Source organism: Lepus europaeus, chromosome 15 (genome assembly GCF_033115175.1).
Source record: "Lepus europaeus isolate LE1 chromosome 15, mLepTim1.pri, whole genome shotgun sequence".
Lineage (NCBI taxonomy): Eukaryota > Metazoa > Chordata > Mammalia > Lagomorpha > Leporidae > Lepus > Lepus europaeus.
In genome coordinates, this window is record NC_084841.1 from 82,861,252 (window position 1) to 82,885,251 (window position 24,000).

A 24,000-nucleotide genomic window follows, 5' to 3' on the forward strand; every position below is an offset into this window, starting at 1 on the left:
TGAGATCATCTCGGCAATCTCGCATGACGACTATGTAATAGATTTATATGTTGAATTCTTCATAAACACACTCTGATAACGAACCGTGTCGTTAGGACGACACCAAACGTTTTGTAACATCTAGGACGTTTGCACGTACAAACCCAAAGGAACATCAACTGCAGCCAGCCACTGGGGAGACAATGAACGACGTGCACAAACTCGGTCGCAAGTGAGCCTGCATAGGGTGCTGAGGGTTGGGTTGGCCGCAAAAATTAAGCTCACGTCTCTGAGTGCACCTGCACGGGCCTCCTACCTGGGAGCTGTCCACACGCCGGCCCGCAAAGGATTCCGGGAAAAAGCAGCGGGCCAATCTGAGGGGCCGGAGGGGCAGCGGGAGAGGCGGGCACAAACGCTGCTTTGACTGACGCTAAAGCCATCCAATGAAAATAGGGCGTAGTGACGCGCGGGGCACAACTTCAGCGGGTTTCGACCAATCCCGCTCAGAAGTGTCTATCTTCTGGGCGGGGCTTGTGGTGGCTGCGGCCGTTCGCGTCTGGTGAACGGCTTGTGGGAGTCCTGCCGCTTCGGGCCGGGGGGTAAAGTCTCTGAGAGGAACGTGTGTCTGTCCGGGGAGGAAAATGAGTTTAGCTCTGAGGTCGGTAGTCCTGAGGCGGCCGTGCTCCCCACGCCCCGGAGCGGGCCCCGGGCGTGCACGCGTGGGTGTGGGAGGGAGGCCGTTGGGACCGAGGTGAGGAGGGGGCTCGCCGACTGCCAGACCCCAGCCGCGGGAGTCCCCGAGCCCCGCAGGTGACGAGCCCGGTCGCCAGTGGCCGCGCTCGGGGCGTTCGGCCTAGGCGGGTGGGCCGCGGGCGTGCGGGCCTGCGACCCCGCCCACCGGGTCCCCGCACCGCCGCCGGCGGAGTCGCCCGCCCGGGTCTGGGTCTTCTGTCCGACCCTCGCCCTGGGTCTGTGGCCCCTCTGTGTCAGATGCCCTCGAAGGCCGGAGGCTCAGAGGCTGTGTTCCGCCACGGGTGGCCCCGGCTGCGGCCAGGCGTGGGCGGGGTCCGGACCTCCCCGCGGGCCGTCCGGGCAGGGCAGTGGCTGAGCCCGGCTGTGCCCAGGTGTGTGTCCACTCGGGTCTCTTGTGGAAGGTCTTCCTCAGCTCTGCCGTGCTGCACCTGCTGTCATGTGGTAGCCATCCCTGTTGCCTTTTTCCCCCCCTTCAGATTTCAGAAACCAAAATGAGGTTTTTTTTTTTTTTTTTTTTTTTTAAGATTTGTTTATTTGAAAGGCAGAGCGAGTGACAGAAAGAGACAGGGAAAGAGATCTTGGATCCGCTGGTTCAGTCCTCAAAGGGCATCAATGGTTGGGGTTGGCACAGGGGGGAGCCAGGAGCCCTGAACTGCATCTGGGGCTCCCTCGTGGGTGGCTGGGGCTCAAGCTTTGTGGCCATCTTCCCCTGCCTTCCCAGGGAGCAGCTGGGACTCAGGGTTTGTTTTCTTGGACCTGAGAGGCAGCCCTACCTGCTGGACCACAATGCTGCCCCCCTCCCCCATGGCTTTCACATGCAAATAAGATGACCTGTTCGGAGACAATCAATTGGTTTTACATTTAAAAATTTTAAAACTTGTTCTTACAGAATTTGTGTTCTCATTTGGAACTCTGAAGCATTTCTACATCTGTCTTGGATGAAAGACATTTCTAACTTCCAAATAATTTTGCTTTTCATTTTCTTTACTCTTTTCCAGAGTTTGTTATGAGAAGTTTGACCTATAGTTTGTAAGTTAAATGAGACAAGAATTTTCACATTATTATTTGGAAGTAAGCACAAATGCTACATACCACTTTTTGATCTTTTAACATTCATGATAAATTTAGACTCACTACTTTGTTGGCTGACATGTTAGTATTGATAGAAGAAACTACAAATAAAATGCCCAGATGTGATCCAAAATAGTTTTGAACTTACAATGCCAAATTACAGGTTAATTGATAAAATATTTGGCACTTTTTTGTAGTAATCTTGAAAACTTAATTACAAGAAATATACTGAAGTATAATAAATATTTATGTTGATTGTCAGTTATGAATTCTACTTTGATTTGGATTTTTTTTCCCACTTTTGCAGAATGATGTAATAAGTATTGATTTGGTTTTGGTTGAGGTTTTTGGTCTGAAAGTAATATTTCTGACCATTCTTTTTTTTTTAAGATTTTTTATTTATTTATTTGAGAGGTAGAGTTATAGACAGTGAGAAGGAGAGACAGAGAGAAAGATCTTCTGTCTGTTGATTCATTCCCCAGTGGCCGCAACGGCTGGAGCTGCGCTGATCCAAAGCCAGGAGTCTGGTGCTTCTTCCTGGTCTCCCATGTGGGTACAGGGGCCCAAGGGCCCAAGGACTTAGGCCATCTTTTACTGCTTTCCCAGGCCACAGCAGAGAGCTGGATTGGAAGAGGAGCAGCCGGGACTAGAACCGGTGCCCATAAGGGATGCTGGCACTGCAGGTGGAGGATTAACCTACTGCACCATAGCGCCAGCCCCCTCTGACCATTCTTGTTTCTTCCAAGTAATAGTAGTGGGAAAAAATACCGAGTTGGGAGGAGGGACGGTTTGGTCCCATTTTTTTTTTTTTTTTTTTAAATACGTATGTGAAAGACAGAGTGACAGAAACAAAGTCAGAGAAATCTTCCGTCCCTGAATGGCTGCTATGGCTGAGGCTGGGCCAGGCTGAAGCTAGTAGCCAAGAACTCCATTCAGGTCTCCCATTTGGGTGATTGAGGCCCAACCACTTGAGCCATACTTGACTGCCTTCCCAGGTGCATTAGCAGAGAGCTGATTGGAAGTGAAGCAGCTGGGACCTGAACTGGTGCTCGTGTGCGATGCCAGTGTGGCAGGTGGTGGCTTAATCCATTGCATTGTGACAGTGGCCCTTGTTCCCCATTTCTGTCATAGCTTCGGCTTCATACTGGGAAGTGTGCATTCAAAGCACTGTGTATTGTGGAACAAGCAGGATGTCAACTCATACAGAAAAAATACTTTATCTTTCTTGAACATATTTCCTTTTTGGAAATTTAGAAAGTTGTTGATTATTTAGTTTGCATAAGAGAATACGATTAGAGTGGACTAATGACTTTTTTGTTTCCATTTTATAGAAGTGAGCTTGTAGTAGACAAAACAAAGAGAAAAAAAAGAAGAGAGCTCTCTGAGGAACAGAAACAAGAAATTAAAGATGCCTTTGAACTTTTTGATACAGACAAAGATGATGCAATAGATTATCATGAACTAAAGGTAAAGTATAAAGTATATATCTGTTAAAGTGATTTGCATTTTTGACAGCTTTAAAATACATTTCTAAATAATTATTGTAACTAAACTGGTTTTGGAACTATGAAGTCTTTTTAAGCATTCGTAGTTAGGTGCTATAATAAAACAACCCCTAATGCAGTTGTATGAAAACGTTTTTGCATGGTAAAGTGAATGGTATTTTAAATGTAAAAATACATTCCTATGAAAGAGGTTATTTTTCATTCACAAAAGTAAGGGATTGGAAACTATAGAATTTAAGCAGCTCATTACCATTCTTCGTGTTGGTTTTGTTTAGATTTTGGCAACTCATGCTTTTTTTTTCATACTGGGAGAGTGGGTTTTTAAGCTTTTAATTTAAACATGTTAGTAACACAATCTCAACCTACTTTCTCTAGTGCAAGCATAATAAGTTGTCTGATGTTGAACACGTGCTAATGGAGAAAGATGTCAAATTCAAGGCTTAGAATTAGTTGTGGTGAGACACCAGCATCCTACATGTGTGCCAGTTGGAGTCCCAGCTAGCTGCTCTACTTCTGATTTAGCTCCTTGCTAAGACACTTGGGAAAACAGTGGAGGGTGGTCCGAGTACTTGGGACCTTGCACCCATATGGGAGACATAGATGGAATTCCAGACTCCTGTCCTAGCCCAGCCCTGGTCACTGTGATCATCTGGGGAATGAACCCAGGATGAAAGATCTGCCTGTCCCTCTCTCTGTAACTCTGCCTTTCAAATATAAATTTTTTTTTTGAAAAAAGTATTATTTGTTAAAGAGCTAAGGGGAAATTAGTATTTAAGGTTGTGTGGTTTTTACATTCAGCACAATTTGAAAAACAGCAGTTTTGAGATTTTTAGTAGCCTTAGTGGGTAGGTGAATAACTATCAATGTTTGTTTTGCAGCTTTATTTCTGGTAACTTTGTAAGGGATTTTAAAGGATTTCAGGTGGGGTAAGACATATGTAATGACAGGTTGGGATGTATGTATGAAAGCAATACTAGGTGTGTTAAGTGTAACTTCCTTAGTCTTGCAGTCCTCTCTTTTCTCACATTTTAAAGAAATTACTCATTTGAGCAATTCTTCCATTATAGTGTCTCTGCCATTTGTTGCCATTGGTGTCTTGATTTGTGTGGGGTTATATTCGTTCCTGGAGCCTCCTGAGTGGTTCCTTCACTTCTAGTTCACAATGTACCCTATCCTTAGATTTAGATCATTCTCAAACTCAACATATTGTTCAGTGCTCATAAAACTTTACTGATTCCTCATTGTACATTACATAAAGTTCAGATTTACTTGCTTTCTGTTGAATGCCTTCTGTATCATCTACTTTTCTCATTTGCTAACTGCTTCACTCCATCTGAACTCTTCCTATTCAGGTGAGACTGCTCTGTTCACTGTTCCTCAACCCTATTCTTTGTTTCAGTGTCTTTTAATACCAGCCATGCTTTTTTTTTTAAAGATTGATTTATTTATTTGCAAGGCAGAGTTACATAGGAGGGGTGGGGAAGAGAGAGATTGAGATTGAGATCTTCCATCCACTGTTCACGCCCCAGATAACTGCAACAGTCAGGATGGCCCAAGCCAAAGACAAGAGCCTGGAGCTTCCCACATGTGCAGGGGCCCAAACACTTGCACCATCTTATGCTGCTTTCCTAGAAGCATTATCAGGGAGTTAGATGGGAAGTGGAGCAGCAGGGACTCAATCTGGTGCCTATGTGGGATGCCAGCATTGCAGGCGATAGATTAACTCATTATACCACAATGTGGGACCCCTCCTCGCCTCCCCTTCCCCTGCAACCATCCTTTCTACACACCTACTACTACTCCTTGTCTGTCCACCAAGAAAAAACTTGAATGCCTCCATATAAGACTAATTAGTAAAATGTCTTTCTTGTTAGTAGTGACAAAATCTCTTCTCTGGCTTCAGGGTCCTGGACTGTTTATTTGTTAACTGATCATGTAGGATCTGATGGTAATATTTCTTCTGTTGTGTAGCCCTATAATATTTATGCCACATCTTTTTCCCATTTTGGTTGTCAATCCCTTGAGAACAAATAAGTTGCTATGGCTTTTGCCGGGTGCCTATGCTGATGAACATACCCAGTGGCGGTGAAGACACCTTTCCCTACTATGACTCAGTACTCAAAAAATGACCCTCTGCTAATCCTCCTTCCTTCCCCTCTTCTTTGAGCCCCAGGGATTGGTGAAACGTCAGGGGCTTCTGTTTGGGGCTTCCTCAGGAGTGAGAAGACCCCCGGGTCGCTGTATGTGACTCACTTTCTGGTGCTGTCCCATGGGAAAAGTGTGACATGAGAGGGACAGCGTCTGCTTTCCAGCTGCCTGCTGGTGCTGTTGTAGTAACTGAATTAAGACTGGATTGTTAAAAAACAAACAAAACAGATATGCAATATTTGAGTGAGCACTTAACATCTGCAAAGAAGGGAAATCAGAAAATCCAAGAATTGAAAAAACCCTAGAAGACCACTGGCACACAACAATATTTCCTGATTGTGAACTATCTAATTTAGTGTTTAGAAAATGCAGCCCTAGATTTTACAAGGTATTTATAAATATTCTGGGTCAAGGGAATACGTACCATTGTTTAAAATAAAAATAAGGTATATTTAACTGTTTCTTAATTTCTTCTGATTATAATGATTTTCTTTTTTTTAAAGATTTTATTTATTTGAGAGAGAGACAGGGGAAGAGATGGAGAGAGAGAGAGATCCTCCATCTGCTGGTTCACTCCCCAAATGGCTAGAATGCCAGGGCTGGGCCAGACCGAAGGCGGGAGCTTCATCTAAGTCTCCATGTGGTGCAGGGCCATCTTCTGTTGCTTTCTCAGGCAGGTGCATTCGCAGGGAGCTGAATCAGAAGTGGAGCAGGACTGAGATGGCATGCCAGCATTGCTGGTGGCAGCTTAACTTATGCCACAATGCTCTTCCCCTGATGTTTTTCTTAAAGAGGGAAAGGCACTCTGTTTTCTTAAGACTTCTAATATTTCTCAGGTGTGTATAGAAGGAGGTAAATAACACAGAAACCAATCATGAAAGGGCTCTGAGAAGACTGGATTTGTCATTTCCAAGGAAGATGGCAGAAGTTGGGTATTCCTGAAGTGTGATTATTAGTGTGGGGGGGAGGATCTTCAGCACATCATGAAAAAATATACATGAATTTCAAAATTGTTTTATCCCCCAAATATGCTTCTTTTAATTAAAAATAGTTTGCTAAAATTATATGTGCATTGTCAGTTTATTGTATAGTATATTCTGTAAACACTTGATTAGTCTGTCATATAAAAAACAACCTATACCTTGAAAAATTTCCTGTTTGATTTCAGCAGTGAAGAACTACACTATCACTTTGTTATTTTAGAAACATTCAGAAGAATTATATTTTATTAATGGGTTGCCATCTCTTTAAGATTTAAAAACTTCCTTAACAATTGGAAATCACTTAGTACTTTATAATTTGTTTTTCCTTTTTAATCCAAAAGGTGGCAATGAGAGCCTTGGGGTTTGATGTAAAAAAAGCTGATGTACTGAAGATTCTTAAAGATTACGACAGAGAAGCCACTGGGAAAATCACCTTTGAAGATTTTAATGAAGTTGGTATGTATTTTAATAAATAGTCTGTAGCCAGTAGTTAGGAAGGTATCTGATTAATACAAATTTTGTTTGCTTAATTTTCTGGATTATGGGATTCTTTTATTGAACATTGGTGTGTAATGTGGCTCTTTTGTCAGGTTTTTTTCTTTTTTAACTTTTTCTCTAATTTTCAAAGAAAAATTATTGGCAGCTTTGCTGTGAAAGTTATAGTTTTTTCTTCTGTTTTATTCTGAATATTCTACCCAAGGAACTATTGGGTAGCTTTTATTGAAAGCTTTTCCAAGTAATATGATTTATAATATGTGATAAAACTAAAAAGATGGTCAAAAATTGGTTTTCTCTCAATAAAACAGAAAATTTGTATCCTGCTGTTTGGAAAACAATTCCCAGCTCCTATCTGGTATGTGATTTTTGTTGGCCAAGAGGAAGAGAAGGAAACTGGCAGCAGTTGATGTCCTTGGCTGTTGAAGTGCATGCCTTCAGGCTGACAGTTTATAAGGGGCTGTGACTCTGGGTGACCTTGATCTCAGTAAATTAAGTCACCTGTTCAGTTGAGGGTGGAGTGGGGGAAGTAAGGGAGGCAGTTTGCCAACTGGAATCAGAAGAAAATGCTTTGAAGTCATCAGTGTATCGTAGTTTATAATGGTTTAATATGGTTAAATTATTGTACAGTTGATTTTAGTGAAGTGTTTATAGCATATGTAGATTGTAGTTTTTCAGATAGAAGATTTTGGAAAGACAGTTAATGTAACAATGTATTGTCTATGACATACATAGAATGTGTAAATATTCAAGTTTATTTTCAGTGTTATTTTTCTAAACCAATGATACCACTTTTGGTGGATCATAATATAGGCATAGCTAGATATTTTCAGATTATCTCAAAAATTTAGCAACAAATTAAATTATATGCACATACGTACCATTACTTTAAATATTCAGCAAGAAGCAATATGAGAAGGAAAAAAAAAAATGGCAGTGAGCAGACCCCAGACCCAGAGAAACAAGATTCATATCATTAAGTTTTTGTATTTGTTGTGTTTTTGTTTGTTTGCTTGTTTTGGTCTGAAAGCTCAAACCAAAAGCAGTTAAGCTGCGAGGTAGACCTAAGAGAAAGAAACCGTAGCACAGAGGATCCCCAGCTCAGGAACTGATAAATGACTGTTTGGAGAGGCATCTTTGGCTTTTTGGGGAATATATTCTTTTTTTTCCCTCTAAGCTGTAGAACTGGGGGGAGGAGGAGAGTCACCTTTATTCTCTCAGTTTGGCTGTTCTTCTGGAGTTTATGATCGTAGTATTCCAACTTTGAACTTAATTTTTGTGTAGAACAGGGTTAGGATATATGGAAGTAATGCAGGTATATTACCATTCCCCTTGTTCCTGCTATTGGGAAAGACCTATAATTTAGGTACATTAGACCCAGTAATAGTGGGTTGGCATGCACCACCTGGGAACCAGATCCCCAAGGTTCAGATCTTGGTTTTGCCACTTCCAGTTGTGTATCTTGATTATTGTACTGCCTAATTTTTAACTATAAAATGGGGATATTTGCACTCTCCAAAGTGTTCTTGTGAGGATTAGTAAGTTAATTGTATGTAAGCATTTAGAAATTGGCATAGTGTATAGTTAAGTGCTACGAAGTATGAATTTCATTGGCTGGAAATATTCATATATGCATCACTGAGAAATAAATATTGTTTTCTGCATATTTTTATGGTCTTTTTGTTTTAGTTGCCAGATGTTTTAAGTACTATATCATTATCATCAATAATTTTATAAAACATTTCATCTTGGGCAATTATAATTTTTTTAGGATTTATTTATTTATTTGAAATGGAGAGCGAGTGAGACAGAAAGGTTTTTTCCATCAGTTGGTTCATTCCCTCAACAGCTGAAATAGCCAGGTGTGGATCAGGCTGACACCAGGAGCCAGGCCCTCCATCCAGATCTCCCACATGAATGACAGGAGCCCAGGTACGTGGGCCATCATCCACTGTCCTCCCAGGTGCATTAGCAGGGAGTTGGATGGGAAGCAGAGCATCTGGGACCTGAGCTGGCACTCTGCTATGGTGCCAATGTTGCAAGCTACGTCTTAACCTGCTGCCACAATGTAGGCCCTGAGGGAGCGTAATTTTTTTTTAAAGATATATTTATTTGAAAGTCAGAGATACACAGAGAAAAGGAGAGGCAGAGAGAGAGGTCTTTCATCTGCTGATTCACTCCCCAGTTGGCCACAACGGCTGGAGCTGTGCCAGTTGGAACCCAGGAGCCAGGAGCTTCTTCCAGGTCTCCCATGCAAGTGTAGGGGCCCAAGCACTTGGGCCATCTAATACTGTTTTCCCAGGCCTTAGCAGAGAGCTGGATCAGAAGTGGAGCAGCCAGGACTCCAACTGATGACCATATGGAATGCTGGCACTGTAGGTGGCAGCTTTACCTGCTTTGCCACAGCGCCGGCCCCTGAATATAATTTGAAAAGTATGATTTTTATTCGTTGAGACCTGAGTCCCATGCCACCTCTGTTTTCTTGACATCTCGTTTTTTCTATCTTATTAGTGGAACAGAATAAACAGAAATAAATCTTTTCTGTCTTATTAATGAAACAGAATAAATAGCTTTGTCTTGACTTTCAAAGGCCATCTGTTAGTAGTAAAAATTTACTGTTGGGGAATCAAGCAATGAAGAACTGTGTATTCTCCTTATTTGTTGATTGTTCTTAATTAATAACTGACCACTTGGCCGGCGCCGCGGCTCACTAGGCTAATCCTCCGCCTTGCGGCGCCGGCACACCGGGTTCTAGTCCCGGTCGGGGCATCGGATTCTGTCCCGGTTGCCCCTCTTCCAGGCCAGCTCTCTGCTGTGGCCAGGGAGTGCAGTGGAGGATGGCCCAAGTGCTTGGGCCCTGCACCCCATGGGAGACCAGGAGAAGCACCTGGCTCCTGCTATCAGATCAGCGTGGTGCGCCGGCCGCAGTGCGCTGGCCGCGGCGGCCATTGGAGGGTGAACCAACGGCAAAAAAGGAAGACCTTTCTCTCTGTCTGTCTCTCTCACTGTCTAAATCTGCCTGTCAAAAAAAGAAAAAAAGAAAAAAAAATAACTGGCCACATATTAATATCTGTTTTATACTTTGGGGCAAATGATTCCAAATCAAAATGTTTGAGCTTTAGTTTTATGTACCATCCATTACTGTCTCATGGATGTTCCTGGGTGAAGTCTGGCACTTTACTGGATTCTTCCCAGTAATAGAAAAAAACTGTAAAGTATATTTAATGTCAGTTTAGAGTCAAGTCAGCCTGAGGCCAATGAGTAACATAGGTGTTTTAGGAATCGCTAAGACCAAGATAAGTCATGTTTGTACTCTATCTATTTTTAGCCATGTACTACTTATTATTTAATTGCCTGGTTAGAGTAGACCATTGTATCATTGTTCATTTTACTTATTTAACAAACACTGAGTTTCTTGGCATTAGGAACTGCACTGGTATGAGAAAGGGGAATTAAAAGTTACTAAGAGGTTCTTTTTAAGGAGCTTACTATTTAAATACAGGTGACTACAAGCTATTGTACTATGTGGTAAATTATCATTTTGTCCAGGGCAGGAATTGAGATACTAACCCTTGGCATAGATTTGGTTGTTGCCAGGACACTCACTCTGTTTTGCTGCTTTTGTGCTACCTTGGCAGAGTGAGTAGATTAGACAAAGAGTTTATGACCCCTGGAAAGTCTAAAATATTTACCATCTTGCCTTTTATGGGAAAGATTTCTCCATGCTGATAGGGACTGAAGAAGACTTTGCAGAAGGGATCTTAATCTAGGCCTTTGGGATGTGAATAAGATTTCATTCCAAGGAGAAGATTTCAGGAGGATTAGAGAAAAGGCAGTCCAAGAATAGAAGTCAGCGACAACGGAGTGGTACTAGAAGTGTACCACATTCTTGGGAAAATTCAGGTAGCCCCTGGAACTGGAGGATAGGGAAATGATTGGAGAGGCAGGATTGGGCCGGCTTGGGAACATTTTGTGTAACATAAAGAGTTTGCACTTTAGTTAGCAAATGAATCATTGACAGTTATGAAGGGAATGGATTATGATATTTTTTAGAAAGCGGATGAGAATATTGAAAGATGGATCAGAGGGAAAAGAGACTACAGACACAAAATACTAGACTTTTCATACTGAGGACGAAAAGAAAAATATTAAATTTAAGAGTAAAAACACCAGTATCCTCAATATTAAAGGATCTTATCACTGAGTAAGTTTATGGAATTCAAAATGATTCAGACTTCAAATATAGGAAACTAACAGTTAACAATACTGTTATCCTTTGGGGGTGGGTGTATCTTTTGGGGGTAGATGTGGAAATGAGGGGAAGAGCAACAGCTACCACAATCATGGTGGGAGGACATAGAAATCCAGTATGCTGAGTGTAAGTTAATTGTGTTATGTTTGGATAGGAACTTCTAAAAGCTGCTGAGAAATAAAGCTGAAGTCATTTCTGGCATCACTTTCAGTTATTTTTTAATTGACTTTTAATGTGATGTTTTTGAGTTTGCTGCATTCTAAAGTGGTTTTTATGTTTGTAAAGTCTAATTATTTTGATGAAGTATATTCCTGATCATATATTTAAATTATTTGAAGATGGAGTTACATGAGCAAAAATTTGGAGTTTAACAGATGATACCCACCTTGATTGCCAGTGTGTCGATTGCCTTATTACTTTGATTGAAAAAAAAATTTTTTTGCCCTTACATTCTACTTTGTAGGCCAGAAATAGAATGTGAAGGTGGGTAAGAGAGTCACCATAAAGTTATTTACTGAATAATGCATTAGCTGTCCACAGTGAAGGCATTTGCAAGTCCTAAGAAAAACTGCATTATAAAGGAGAGTATTGATCAGTGATTGCGTAGAGCATGAGTCTGAAGTAACTATCACAATTCAAGCAGTAGTGGGATAAGAATTTTTACATTTTGGAGCCCCATCTGTTCCCCAGATTGCCCTGTTGCTTCTGTAAGTGCATTAATACTTTCAGCAAGCTGCTTTTTCGGTTCACCTGTCATGTAAATTATTCAGTTGGTAACGAAAATTTCTTAATGCTTTTTTTTCCTTGTCCTTTGTTTTTGTTGGGATTAAATTCAAAATAAGTTGAGTATGAGCCATAGAGAAGGGTGGTATTTTATTTTGGTGTTATGGCTTTATATATGCTAACTACTTTTTGACTGAATATTTATGAGCTTTGATAATTTGCATACTTGTAGTAATATACTTCAGTTAGTTACTTGGAAACCTTTTTGTATAAAATTAATGGCTAAAAAAAATTATGGAATACGTGTATAGATGATATTACTTGAATAGGAAGGTGCTTATTGAACCAAATACAGATGAAACAACAGTAAAACAGCAATTTGCTGGGGACTTGGGTTGCCTTTATTTACCCACTACGCCACAGCATCAGCCACAGATTCAGTCTTTGTAACTACTTTTCACGTTTTGGAAAATCAAGATGCTCTTCTAGCAGAAGGTGTTGCTACCGCTTGGAACACCCATGTCCCATATTTGAGTAGGGTTTGAGTCCCAGCTCCTTGCTCCTGATTCAGCTTCCTGCTAATGCTCCTGGGAGGCAGCAGATGATGGCCTGAGTACTCAGGCCCCTGCCACCCATGGGGGAAACCCCGATGGAGTTCCAGGCTCCTGGGTTCCACCTGGTTTAGCTCAGGCTGCTGCAGGCATTTGGAGAGTAAACTAGCTGGTGGAAGATCCATCTCTCTTTGACTCTCCCTCTCTGTTTCTCTGCCTTCCATATAAATAAATAAATCTTAAAAAAAAAAAAAAAAAGAGTTCTTGAGGCCGGCGCCATGGCTTAACAGGCTAATCCTCTGCCTAGAGGCGCAGCACACCGGGTTCTAGTCCTGGTTGGGGCGCTGGATTCTATCCTGGTTGCCCCTCTTCCAGGCCAGCTCTCTGCTGTGGCCAGGGAGTGCAGTGGAGGATGGCCCAAGTCCTTGGGCCCTGCACCCCATGGGAGACCAGAATAAGCACCTGGCTTAGTTTAGCAATAAGTTTAGTCAGCAAACAGCTTTTATTTAGTTACTTCTAATTGTGTTGATATGTCTCTGTAACTAGGTTACAGATGTGTCGACTTGTGTGCTTAATGTCAGTGGAGCTTAGTACAACTTTTGATAATAGTAGACCGTAAGTAAGTAAGGTATGAATAAAATCCTGTTTATTTTGCCTTCACGTGATACAGTTTTGCTTGCTCTTATAAGACAAATTGTTGATAATAAAAAGGTTTATATAATATCAATTTGGTTTTTCTAATTTCACATTTATTTGTGTTTGAGGAAATAATATGACATTTTATTGTCAGAGTAAATGTTTGCATATTCATAGCTTTGATTGTCATCTAATGTTTAGCTGACCTTGCAGATGAAAGCCTTTGTGATAATGAAGGCTTACAAAGTTTCTTTTTAACTGCAGTGACAGACTGGATATTGGAAAGAGATCCACATGAAGAAATCCTGAAGGCATTTAAACTATTTGATGATGATGATTCAGGGAAAATCAGCTTGAGGAATTTGCGACGTGTTGCCAGAGAATTGGGTGAAAACATGAGTGATGAAGAGCTGCGAGCTATGATAGAGGAATTTGATAAGGATGGTGATGGAGAAAGTAAGTTTTGGGTAAAACATATGTTTGTAGTGTCATGATGCTGTGCATGTAATACATGTTTCTGAAACTTAAGGACCTTCAAGACCCCTTGCAAGCTATCACTTATTCAGTGTATTTGTTGTAACCTGTAATGAGCTGTTTGCAGAAATATTCCACATACTCAATTTAGAGTGAAGTGGATTGTTAAAACCAATGACATGAGAGTCCATACTTCAGGTAGGTACTTTACTATTCTCTGAAGATGAAACATCTCTGAAATTTCAGCTGCTCAGTAAAACTTTGATGCCTCTTTCCTTAACCTGTGTGCATGTCTAAGCTCTTAGGAAGTTGCCTTGATTTTACCCTTCAGATGTTGATAGTTTATTTTTTATTTTGTCCACTGCTGCTGTCCTAGCTCAGACCCTAATTTCTTTTCAAGAATATTATGTTAGCCTTTACTTTGGGTGCCGTGTCCTGTGTGCTGATTGCTACATAGTGACATAGACAAATATGGTTCCTGCCTTCCCTTTGCAGTCTCTTGTCTCCTCTCTTCCCGTACTCTAGGCCAATAAGCCTCTGCTTGCTACTTCTTCAATCTATTGATGGTATAGACATCAAATCAGATTTGATGATGCCATTCCTGTGTGCTAACACAGAATGATTCCTCACTGCCTCCAGCCTGAAGTTCAGAACCTTTCGTCATCTGTTCCACATTAAGTAACTAGTTTTATTTCCCACTGTATTCTGCTTTAACCCTCCCTTTCCATATGTACATACTTTGACAATACTCTTGAGTATTTAGAAAAGATGCTTTGAAGCTGTGCCTTTTGTCAGGGCTTTCCTTGATCTCACAATGCACTAATTGCTGTCGTGTGTCTGCTAAAATGTTACTCTTTGTCCCAGGTACATTTTAAATGCCATATTTTTTCTCAAAATCCACCCCTAATGCCTCTGACTATATGAATTATGAGACTTCCATTGAAGGCCCATAGTGTATAGAGGAGCAAACTGGGAACTTTAACTTACTGTGGATTCTTTTGGTTGCAAACCACATTTTGTTTAGAGATACAAACTGTTTTTTTACTTTCCTACTTCTGTGGATTTTAGTAATTCTATGTTTGTGAATTTTTCACTCGGCAGTTTCTAACAGCAGTGAACATATTTGTTATATTTATTGAATAATAAACATGACAAGTGTGGAATTAAAGGCAAACCAGTACTATACGGGAAAGCTGTGGTAATGATATAGAAAGGATTGTGTCCCCATCATCACAATACAGCTTTTTGGAAAAATATAAGAAACATTTAAAAAAGACCAACTGGATCATTTTAAAAATAATTTTAAAATTTAAATAAGTGATTTAGCAGTAACTATTTCTTAGATCTATGCGTAGCAGAAGCGTGCATTATGTTACTTTTCATGATAACTTTTGTAGATGCAGTATTATACCTTTACATGCATATTATAGATTGGTGAATAGTACATGAGGAAACAAAAGCTTTGAGCAATTGATAATCTGCTGAGGTTATTACAGAGTAATGCATGGCAGAGCCATAATTCAAACTCAGATCTCCATCATGACAACCAAGGTTTTTTTTTCTTTAAAAATTTGTTTTCATTCTTATTTTACTTGAACGACAGACACAGATCTATCTGCTGGTTCACTCCCCAGATATCTGCATTAGCCAGGGCTGGACCAGGCCAAAGTCAGGAGCTGGGATCTCAGTCTCTCACACTGAGTTGTAGGGTCCTAAATACTGGAGCCCTGCAGACTGTGCATTAGCCAGAAACTGGAGTGGGAGTGGAGGAGCCAAACCAAGCACTCTGATCCTGGACATGGGCATCCTAAATGGCATCAGAACTACTGAGCCAAACACCTGCCCCAAAGAACATGCTTTTAAATATTAAGAGTAGTGTATTTGGCTATCATGTAAAATATTAACTAGGCATCCATGTTTAGGGAGTTTTAAAATTGTGTACTATTGAAGTGGTACAGTAACAACACATTCAGCTGGCACTTGAGTGCTAAACTTTGTTTTTTCCCCTTCAAAATCAGATGATCTCCGACGTACTTAATTTTTTTAAAAGAATTATTTTTAAATTATTTTGAAAGAGAGAGGCAGAGATAGAGATAGAGAGAGAGAGAGAGAGCGAGAGAGAGGGGTCTTCCATCTGCTGGTTCACTCCCCAAGTGGCCGTTAATGGCTGGAGCTGAGCCTATCTGAAGCCAGGAGCCAGGATCTTACTCCAGGTCTCCCACATGGGTACAGGGGCCCAAGCCCCTAGACCATTGTCCACTGCTTTCCCCGGCCATAGCAGAGAGCTGGATCTGAAGTGGAGCAGGGGGGACTTGAACTGATACCAGTATGGGATGTCGGCACTGCAGGCTGGGCCCTTAACCCACTGTGCCACAGTGCTGGCCCCCGAGGCACTTAGTTGACTTAATTCTCTCAAATCTTGCCAGCTTCCTGTAATAAGATCTGTTCTGTGAAATGATGGATTAACAAGAAAACAAATGTCATATTTGCTTGAGTCAATAATTGTCTTATCAAATCCTTATTTTAACTGGGCATCATGCTAGAGTTAGTAAGCTTTTAAATACATAAAACCATATGTTCAGAGGTATCACATATTCTCTTTTAATTACCTGAAAGGCTCCCTGGTAGCAGTTATGTAGCTAGTTTAATTTCCTTAATCCCTACTTTTTTGAACTTAAGTGTTAGGTTTTTAGATATGAAACCATACATAGCTTCAAATACTTTTGAAATGCTATTATCCTTTAAATTTTTATGTAAAACATAAAGATTACATGTTTTTTGGTCTTAGAACTTCTATATGAAGCTTAATTTGAAATTCAAGTAATTAAATTTTATAGATTAAGGAAAATTTGTAAGTCTTTATGTAACAAAACAGTACTTTTCATATTTTGCATATTTTAATTATGCCTCATACTATTAAAATGACATTGTTAAATCATTGTAAGGCTGTTTTCATTATTTTTTTTTTTAAGATTTATTTATTTGAGAAGCAGAGTTACAGAAGGCAAGAGGGAGAGACAGAGAGAGAGAGAAGTCTTCATCCGCTGGTTCACTCCCCAGATGGCCACAATGGCTGGAGCTGAACTGAACTCATCCGAAGCCAGGAGCCAAGAGCTTCTTTCTGGTCTCCTACATGGGTACAGGGGCCCAGGCACTTGGGGCATCTTCCACCATTTTCCCAGTCTATTAGCAGGGAGCTGGATTGGAAATGGAGCAACTGGGACTCGAGCTGGTGCCCATATGGATGCTGGCTTAATATTCTGTGCCACAGCACCAGTCTCTCATGTTATTAAATTTTTTTTTAACCTATTTATTTTACATTTTATTTGAAAGACAGGAGAGAGAGAGATCTTCCATCTACTGGCTCATTCTCCAAATGCCTGCAGTAGCTACGGCTTGGCCAGGCCAATCCAGGAACCTGGAAATAATCTGATTCTTTTCCACAAATGGCCAGTACCCAAGTACTGGGCCGGTACCCAAGTACCTGGCACTTTGCAGGGAGTGCATGAGCAGGAAGCTGAATCATAACCAGATGAGTGGGAACCCAAACCCAGGTGCCCTGAGAGGGGGTCCAGGAGTCCCATGTGGTGATCCAAGTTCTTTTCTTTAGGAATATATTCTTGTTTTTGTTTTGATGCCTCAGTCTAGATTGCTTAAATCAAGGGGTCTTTTTTTTTTTTTTTAAGATTTATTTATTTATTTGAAAGGCTGAGTTACACAGAGAGAGAAGAGGAGAGGCAGATAGAGAGAGATCTTCCATCTGCTGGTGCACTCCCCAATTGTCCACAACAGCCAGAGCTGCGCTGATCCGAAGCCAGGAGCCAGGAGCTTCTTCTGGGTCTCCCATGTGGGTATAGGGACTCAATGATTTGGGCCATATTCCACTGCTTTCCTAGGCCATAGCAGAGAGCTGGATCAGAAGAGGAGCAGCTGGGACTTGAACCAGTGCCCTTTTGGGATGCTGGGACAACAGGTGGCGGCTTTACCCCTATGCCACAGCACCGGCCCTAGTCAAGGGGTCTTAAGTGAGGTATGCACTGGTTAAATAGTTGAACTTTTAAAAATTAGGGATATTGAGGCCAGTGCTGTGGAGCAGTAGGTTAATCCTTTGCCTGTGGCACTGGCATCCCATATATGTGCCAGTTCTAGTCCAGGCTGCTCCTTTTCCAATCTAACTCTCTGCTGTGGCCTGGGAAGGTGGTAGAAGATGGCCCAGATGCCTGTACCCCTGTACCTGCGTGGGAAACCCAGAAGAAGCTCCTGGCTCTTGGCTTCAGATTGGCTCAGTGCTGGCTGTTGCGGCCATTTGGGGAGCGAACCAGCGGATGGAAGACCTTTCTCTCTGTCTCGCTCTCTCTCACTGTCTGTAACTCTACCTCTCAAAGAAGCAAATAAAATATTAAAAAAAAAAAAGTAGAGGTATATTATTCAAAAGCATTTATTTAACTGCAGAGATTACAGCTGATTTCTCCCAGTGTGTAAGATCTTTAGAAGTTGTTACAAGTGTTATAAGTTTTTATATTCTGTTCTTACCACGTCTGTTACCACATATCTTGTAGATATGTGATACTGAATACATGGATTTATGGTTCTCTCTCAGCTTCTGGACAGCTCATTCTTCTTTTTAAACTTTATTTCTTTTTTATTTATTTATTTATTTTTTATTTTTTTTTGACAGGCAGAGTGGACAGTGAGAGAGAGACAGAGAGAAAGGTCTTCCTTTTGCCGTTGGTTCACCCTCCAATGGCCGCCGCGGTAGGCGCGCTGCGGCCGGCGCACCGCGCCAATCCGATGGCAGGAGCCAGGTGCTTCTCCTGGTCTCCCATGGGGTGCAGGGCCCAAGTACTTGGGCCATCCTCCACTGCACTCCCTGGCCACAGCAGAGAGCTGGCCTGGAAGAGGGGTAACCGGGACAGGATCGGTGCCCCGACCGGGACTAGAACCTGGGGTGCCGGTACCGCTAGGCGGAGGATTAGCCTAGTGAGCCGCGGCGCCGGCCTCTTTTTTATTTTTTAAGATTTATTGTATTTATTTGTAAGGCAGAGTTATGGTTGGGGGAAAAGAGAGAGATCTTCCACCTATTGGTTCAATCCTCTAATGGCCACAACTTCCAGGGCTGGCCCAGGAGCTTCTCCTGGGTCTCCCATGAGGGTGTAGGGGCTCAAGGACTTGGGCCATCCTCCACTGCTTTCCCAGGCACATTAGCAAGGAGCTGTGTGGGAAGTGGAGCAGGCAGACTTGAACCTGTAAGCATATGGGATGCTCCCGTGGCAGGCAGTGGTTTTACCTGCTGTGCCACAATGCTGGCCCCAGCTCATTCTTAACTCATAGCTTATTTTTGTTAGGCACCACTGTTTTCTTTCTCCAACTATGTTTCTGAGGTTGTTCACCCACCTCAGCTCTCTTTCCGTCATCTTTCCAAATTCTGTATTTTTATTTAGAGCCCAAATCATGATTACTTTTTAACCTGAATTTTTCTGTCAGTAGTGAGTTTTCACATTATGATGGATTTTGTTTTTCCAATTGATACTGGTTTGTATTTTAGTAATAGATCACATTTTGTGTTATATAGTGTTTCTTCTTGTTATAAAATCTGACTAACAAAATTACTGAAACTGGTTTTCTATGTAGTTTCTGGGACCAGAATATTCTTTCATTCCTTATGAACACATTTTATCTCCTCAACATTTTAAAATTAATTTTAAAATCTTCATTTTGAATATCTTCAAATATAGAGAAAAGTTGTTTGATTAGTATAGTAAGCACTGATGTACCTTCTGCCCAGCTTCAGTGAATTTATTACTGTATTTGCTGCATCTTTTTCTTTCTGAACGATTTGGAAAGGAGTTCCTTATATCAAGAACTTGACCCCCTAATGTTTTAGCATGTGTTTACTAAGAACATTGTCTTTCATAGCTATCAGACTGTTATACCTAATAAAATCAGAAATAATTTTATGATGTTGTCTAGTATCTTCCTCACGTCAATTTAATTTGACATATAAATAAGTCCTGAATAGGAACTCTGGTGTGTGTTTTTGCATATTCCACTCACTAAGCATGTAAAGATGTTTGTGTCAATGGAATGTTTTCATATATCACCATCTAGGGTATTAAAGAGTAAGAAATAACCCAAAGCACTCTCTCATAGTTGGCGTTCTCAGATGAAGAACATGAGATGTAGAATTGTTCTGGGCAGTGCTATGCCTGGAAGCTAACTCTCTTATTTTTCACTAGTATTTTTTTTTAATGATTCTCAAAATTTTCTTTCAGAACTTGTGCTTTGTTAAGGTGTATTAATTCTTGGGGCCCATGAACTCAGCTGTTTCACTAAGTGGAAGCATTCTTTCCTGTCGGTTTCTATGAATTGTTGTGTGTACATTGGTTTTTAAAAATTGTACTTAGTAAGATTATTCAATTTTCTGTTTATTTTTAAGTTGCTGACTTAAACGTTGTGCTTTATAAATTAGAGATTCTTAATGAATTTTATTGATGATTTTGCTAAACTAACAAATGGTCTTTACCAGTGATTATTTCCTGTATTTCCATCTATATTTTATAGTTGTTACTTGATCATTAAGATCAAATCTTTTTAAAAAAATTTTATTTGTTACACAAGTTTTGTGTATTTTATATATACAGATTTAGGAACATGGTGATACTTCCCATCTTACACTCCCTCCCACCCATGCTCCAACCCTTCCTCCTCCTCCCTTTCCCATTTCCACTCCTAATGTTTGCAAAACTCTACACTAAGTAAAAGAGTTCAACAAATGGTGTGAAAAAAAAAAATTCCTCAGCAGAGGAGACAAGGGCTGTAAACAATCATTGAATCTCAGAATGTCCATTTCTCTCTAATACATACATTTTAGGTACTCTGTTAGTTACCTTGGATCAGGGAAAGCATATGGTATCTGTCTTTTTGGGACTGACTTATTTCACTAAGTATAATGGTTTCCAGTTGTGTCCATTTTTTTTTTTTTACAGTTAAATAGTACTCCATAGTGTATACCATAATTTGTTTATCTAGTCAGCATTTGATGGACATCTGGATTGATTCCATATCTTAGTTATTGTGAATTATGCTGCAATGAACATGGGGGTATAGATAACTAAATATGTCTTCTAGTCCATTCTCTCTTTCCAGTCCTTTGGGAACTTCTAAGACTCATATGTTGGGTCATTAAATAGTATCCCATAAATCTCCAACACTGTTTTGAAGTTTTCTAATTTCTTGTTGTTTTTGGTCTGACTGAAAAATTTCCAAAGATTTGTCTTTTAGCTCAGATATTCATCTGTCTCACCAAGTCTGTTATTGAGGCTTTCCATTGCCTTTTTTGTTTAATCTATTGAATTCTTCATTTCTGATATTTTGTTTTGATTTCTCTTTAAAATCTTAATTTCATGGGAAAAATTTTCATTCATGTCATATATGGTTTTCTTTAGTTCGTGGATTTGCTTCTGATTGCTTTTGAGTAATCCTATGATTGATTTTTTGAACTCTGTTTCTGGCATTTCATCAGTGTCTTTGTCTTCACATTCTAATATTGAAATGTTTTGTTCCCTTGGGGGGGGTCATGGTGTCTTTCTTTTTATTTCTTGAATTTATTTATGAATTTTTAGGTATTTGTGGAGTTACTTGTTGGTTTTTTCCTCTGAATGATCTCTCAAATGTTCCTCTGTGGCTTAGAGGAATGTCTGCACTTTCAGTGAATACCAAGAAGTGTGTGGTGGGTGTGGCCAGGGAGCTCTGATCAGTGCTCCAGGGTGGGTGTGGTACATCTCTTGTTAACAGAAGGGGGAGAATGGTCACTTCTTTTGGTGTGATCACTCTTTGACCTCCTCTCCTCCAAGCTGCATAATGCCCAGGTGTTAGCCCGCAGTGGTTTCTACACTCATCTGTGCTGCCTATAAACCACACAAATGATCTGATCTGTGCAGTCCTCACTCTGAGCATGGGTCCTGTTGCAGTGATCTGCCCCATGCAACCAAGGTGCTCCGAGCATGTTGAGCTGCACCCAGTGATTGCCCAGAGACCCAGTTACACACTGTACCCTCTCTGGTAGCCACCAAGTCCCCACAGTCTCAGCATACAAGGCTCCCCCACTCACTGGGTGCAGAGGATCCAGTCATCAGAGTGGTAAATCTTCTCTGAGCCAGCTCTGCCTAGGCGGCTTGAGACCCAGAGCCTGTAATATGTTGGGAGGCTGGGCATGCCTCACAGTCTTAAGTGGGTGCCCAGCTAGCTACCTGTCAATCCGCCCAGCCAGGCTCAAAGTCAGTGGGGACTGCAGATTTTCCCCTCCTCTAGAATCTCCAGATCACCTGCATATGCAAGAACCACTGGCCGAATGTTGCCCTCTCCCTGCCGAGAAGGTCATCGTTTTTCATCCAGTTGCTATGCGTGTGCACAAAGGATTCCGCAGCTTCCACCAAAGGCCAATATGGTGCCCACCCTTTCTCTGCCAGGCAGTGGGTGCCGTTGTGGGAGGATAGGGTGAGATAAATGTGCCCCTTTTACTTCCCTTCATCTAGCCCCTAGGACTCCAGTCCGGACTCATGCCACGCTCTTCCTCTGCTATATCACCATATGTTGCTGCAGTCTGGTCTCACCTCTGTCTCCAGGCTGCCCTCCGCTCTGGCTCTGGGCTGCTGCAGTCATAGTTGTTTCTGTGTGTATTCTGCAGTTCACACCCTCCACACAGATCCATGGCATTCCTCTTCCTCATGTAGGATTTCTCTTTAAAGTAGGCTTTTAAAGATATAAAAGTTAAATGGTGCTGACATTGTAGCATACTGGGTTAAGCTGTTGGCATCTGATATGGGCGCTTATTTGAGTCCTGGCTTCTCCAGTTCTGATACAGCTCCCTTAGGCCCTTGCACCCACGTGGGAGACAAGGAAGAAGCTCCTGGATCCTGGCTTCCGACCAGCCTAGCCCCATCTGTTGCAGCCATTTGGGTAATGCACCAATGGATGGAAGATCTCTCTTTGTCTCTCACTCTTTCTCTCTGTAACTCTGCCTTTCAAATAAATAAAATAAATTTTTAAAAATAAATAACTAAATGGATGTATAAAAGTTCAAAAAAGCAACAATATGACTTTTTTTTTCTACTTTTGTTTCTTAGAATTCTAATTTATATCCATGACATGTTCAAGCTTGTTTATGAAGGGAGAGTTTGCTAAATAGTAAAATAAAGATTATAAAGATGGTTGTTTAGCCACTGTGTACAAATATTATAGTGATGATTGACTTTTTTGATAACAGAATGTTCTGTATTTTTTCCAGTTACTATTATAGAATATTAATTTATAATGTTTCTCACACTTTTTGGCTTTTGTATTCAAGGAGTTCTATTTAATAAACATTTAATTTCCTAAAGTAAAAGTAGCCATATCTTGAATTAAGAATTTTGTATAATACAAAAATTTTTGAGTAGTGTACAATGGTTATTGTAGTCTCTGAAAAAATAAAATTTCTATATTTTTGACTGATGTATTTTCTTTCTTACCACAGTAAATCAAGAGGAGTTCATTGCTATTATGACTGGTGACATTTAAAGAATTACAAGGATAAACACATGAGAATGTTGCAGTTACCATCTTGTATTCTATTTCTGTGCCTGGAGCCACGTTCAAAAAATCTGTTTTTCTTTTTCTTTTTTGCAGAAGGACCAAAAAATAAGAAATGTTATGTATTTCTGTTTTATTACTGTTAAGTTTCTTTATAGGAACAACATTGTTAATATGCAGTAATTTAGCTTTGTATTTATAATATAGCTTTTATATAAAGTTTTAAAGGATCAAATCATGTGGTACACATTCTTTGAAATTTTTTTATTTCATATTAGTAGTGACTTTATTTTGGTGCACACAGTTTTCAGACTTCTATTAATAAAATGTTTATTTTATTAGTATTTTAAAAGTTTGGTAAATTTCCTGTCTTATTTTGATTTCTAAGTTCTATTAACTCTCATATCTATTTTTAAGTCTTTTCTCTTTACATTTTTACTAGTTTACAAAACAAAAGTTGAAATACAACTATCAATAAGATTTCATGAGGTTTAATAATTTATGTTTTAGTACAAGATGACTGAACATAGGCCTAATTACATTTTTAAAAAAGCTTTTATTTAAGTTATACAAGTTTCATGTATTTCATGTATACAGATTTAGGAACATATTGATACTTCCTACCCTGCACTCCCTCCTGCCCACGCTCCAACCCTTCTCCCTTCTCCCTCTCCCATTCCCACTCTTACTTTTTACAAAGATCTACTTTTAAGTTTACTTAATGATTGTAGAGCTACCCCTACATTAAATAAGAGTTCAACAAATAGTATTAAGGAAAAAAAACCACTCTAAACAATCATTAAATCTCAAAATGTTCATTTCTTTCTAATACATTACATTTTAACTACTCTATTAGTTAC

The 24,000-nt window shown here is 40.5% G+C and overlaps 1 protein-coding gene across 1 annotated transcript; it reads left to right on the plus strand.

The window, feature by feature from the left end:
- Nucleotides 1-498: 498 nt before the first annotated feature.
- On the plus strand, nt 499-23,447 carry CETN3 (centrin 3). The gene is made up of 5 exons (XM_062211904.1): nt 499-637; nt 3,135-3,270; nt 6,781-6,895; nt 13,361-13,552; nt 23,085-23,447. The coding sequence occupies exons 1-5, from the start codon at nt 621-623 to the stop codon at nt 23,126-23,128; spliced, it is 504 nt and encodes a 167-aa protein (XP_062067888.1). The 5' UTR covers nt 499-620; the 3' UTR covers nt 23,129-23,447.
- The last annotated feature ends 553 nt before the right edge of the window (nt 23,448-24,000 follow it).

Coding starts and splice junctions, on each gene's coding strand:
- CETN3 (XM_062211904.1), top strand. Junction 3,271..6,780: donor TAGATTATCATGAACTAAAG/GTAAAGTATAAA, acceptor TTAATCCAAAAG/GTGGCAATGAGAGCCTTGGG. Junction 6,896..13,360: donor TGAAGATTTTAATGAAGTTG/GTATGTATTTTA, acceptor TTTTAACTGCAG/TGACAGACTGGATATTGGAA.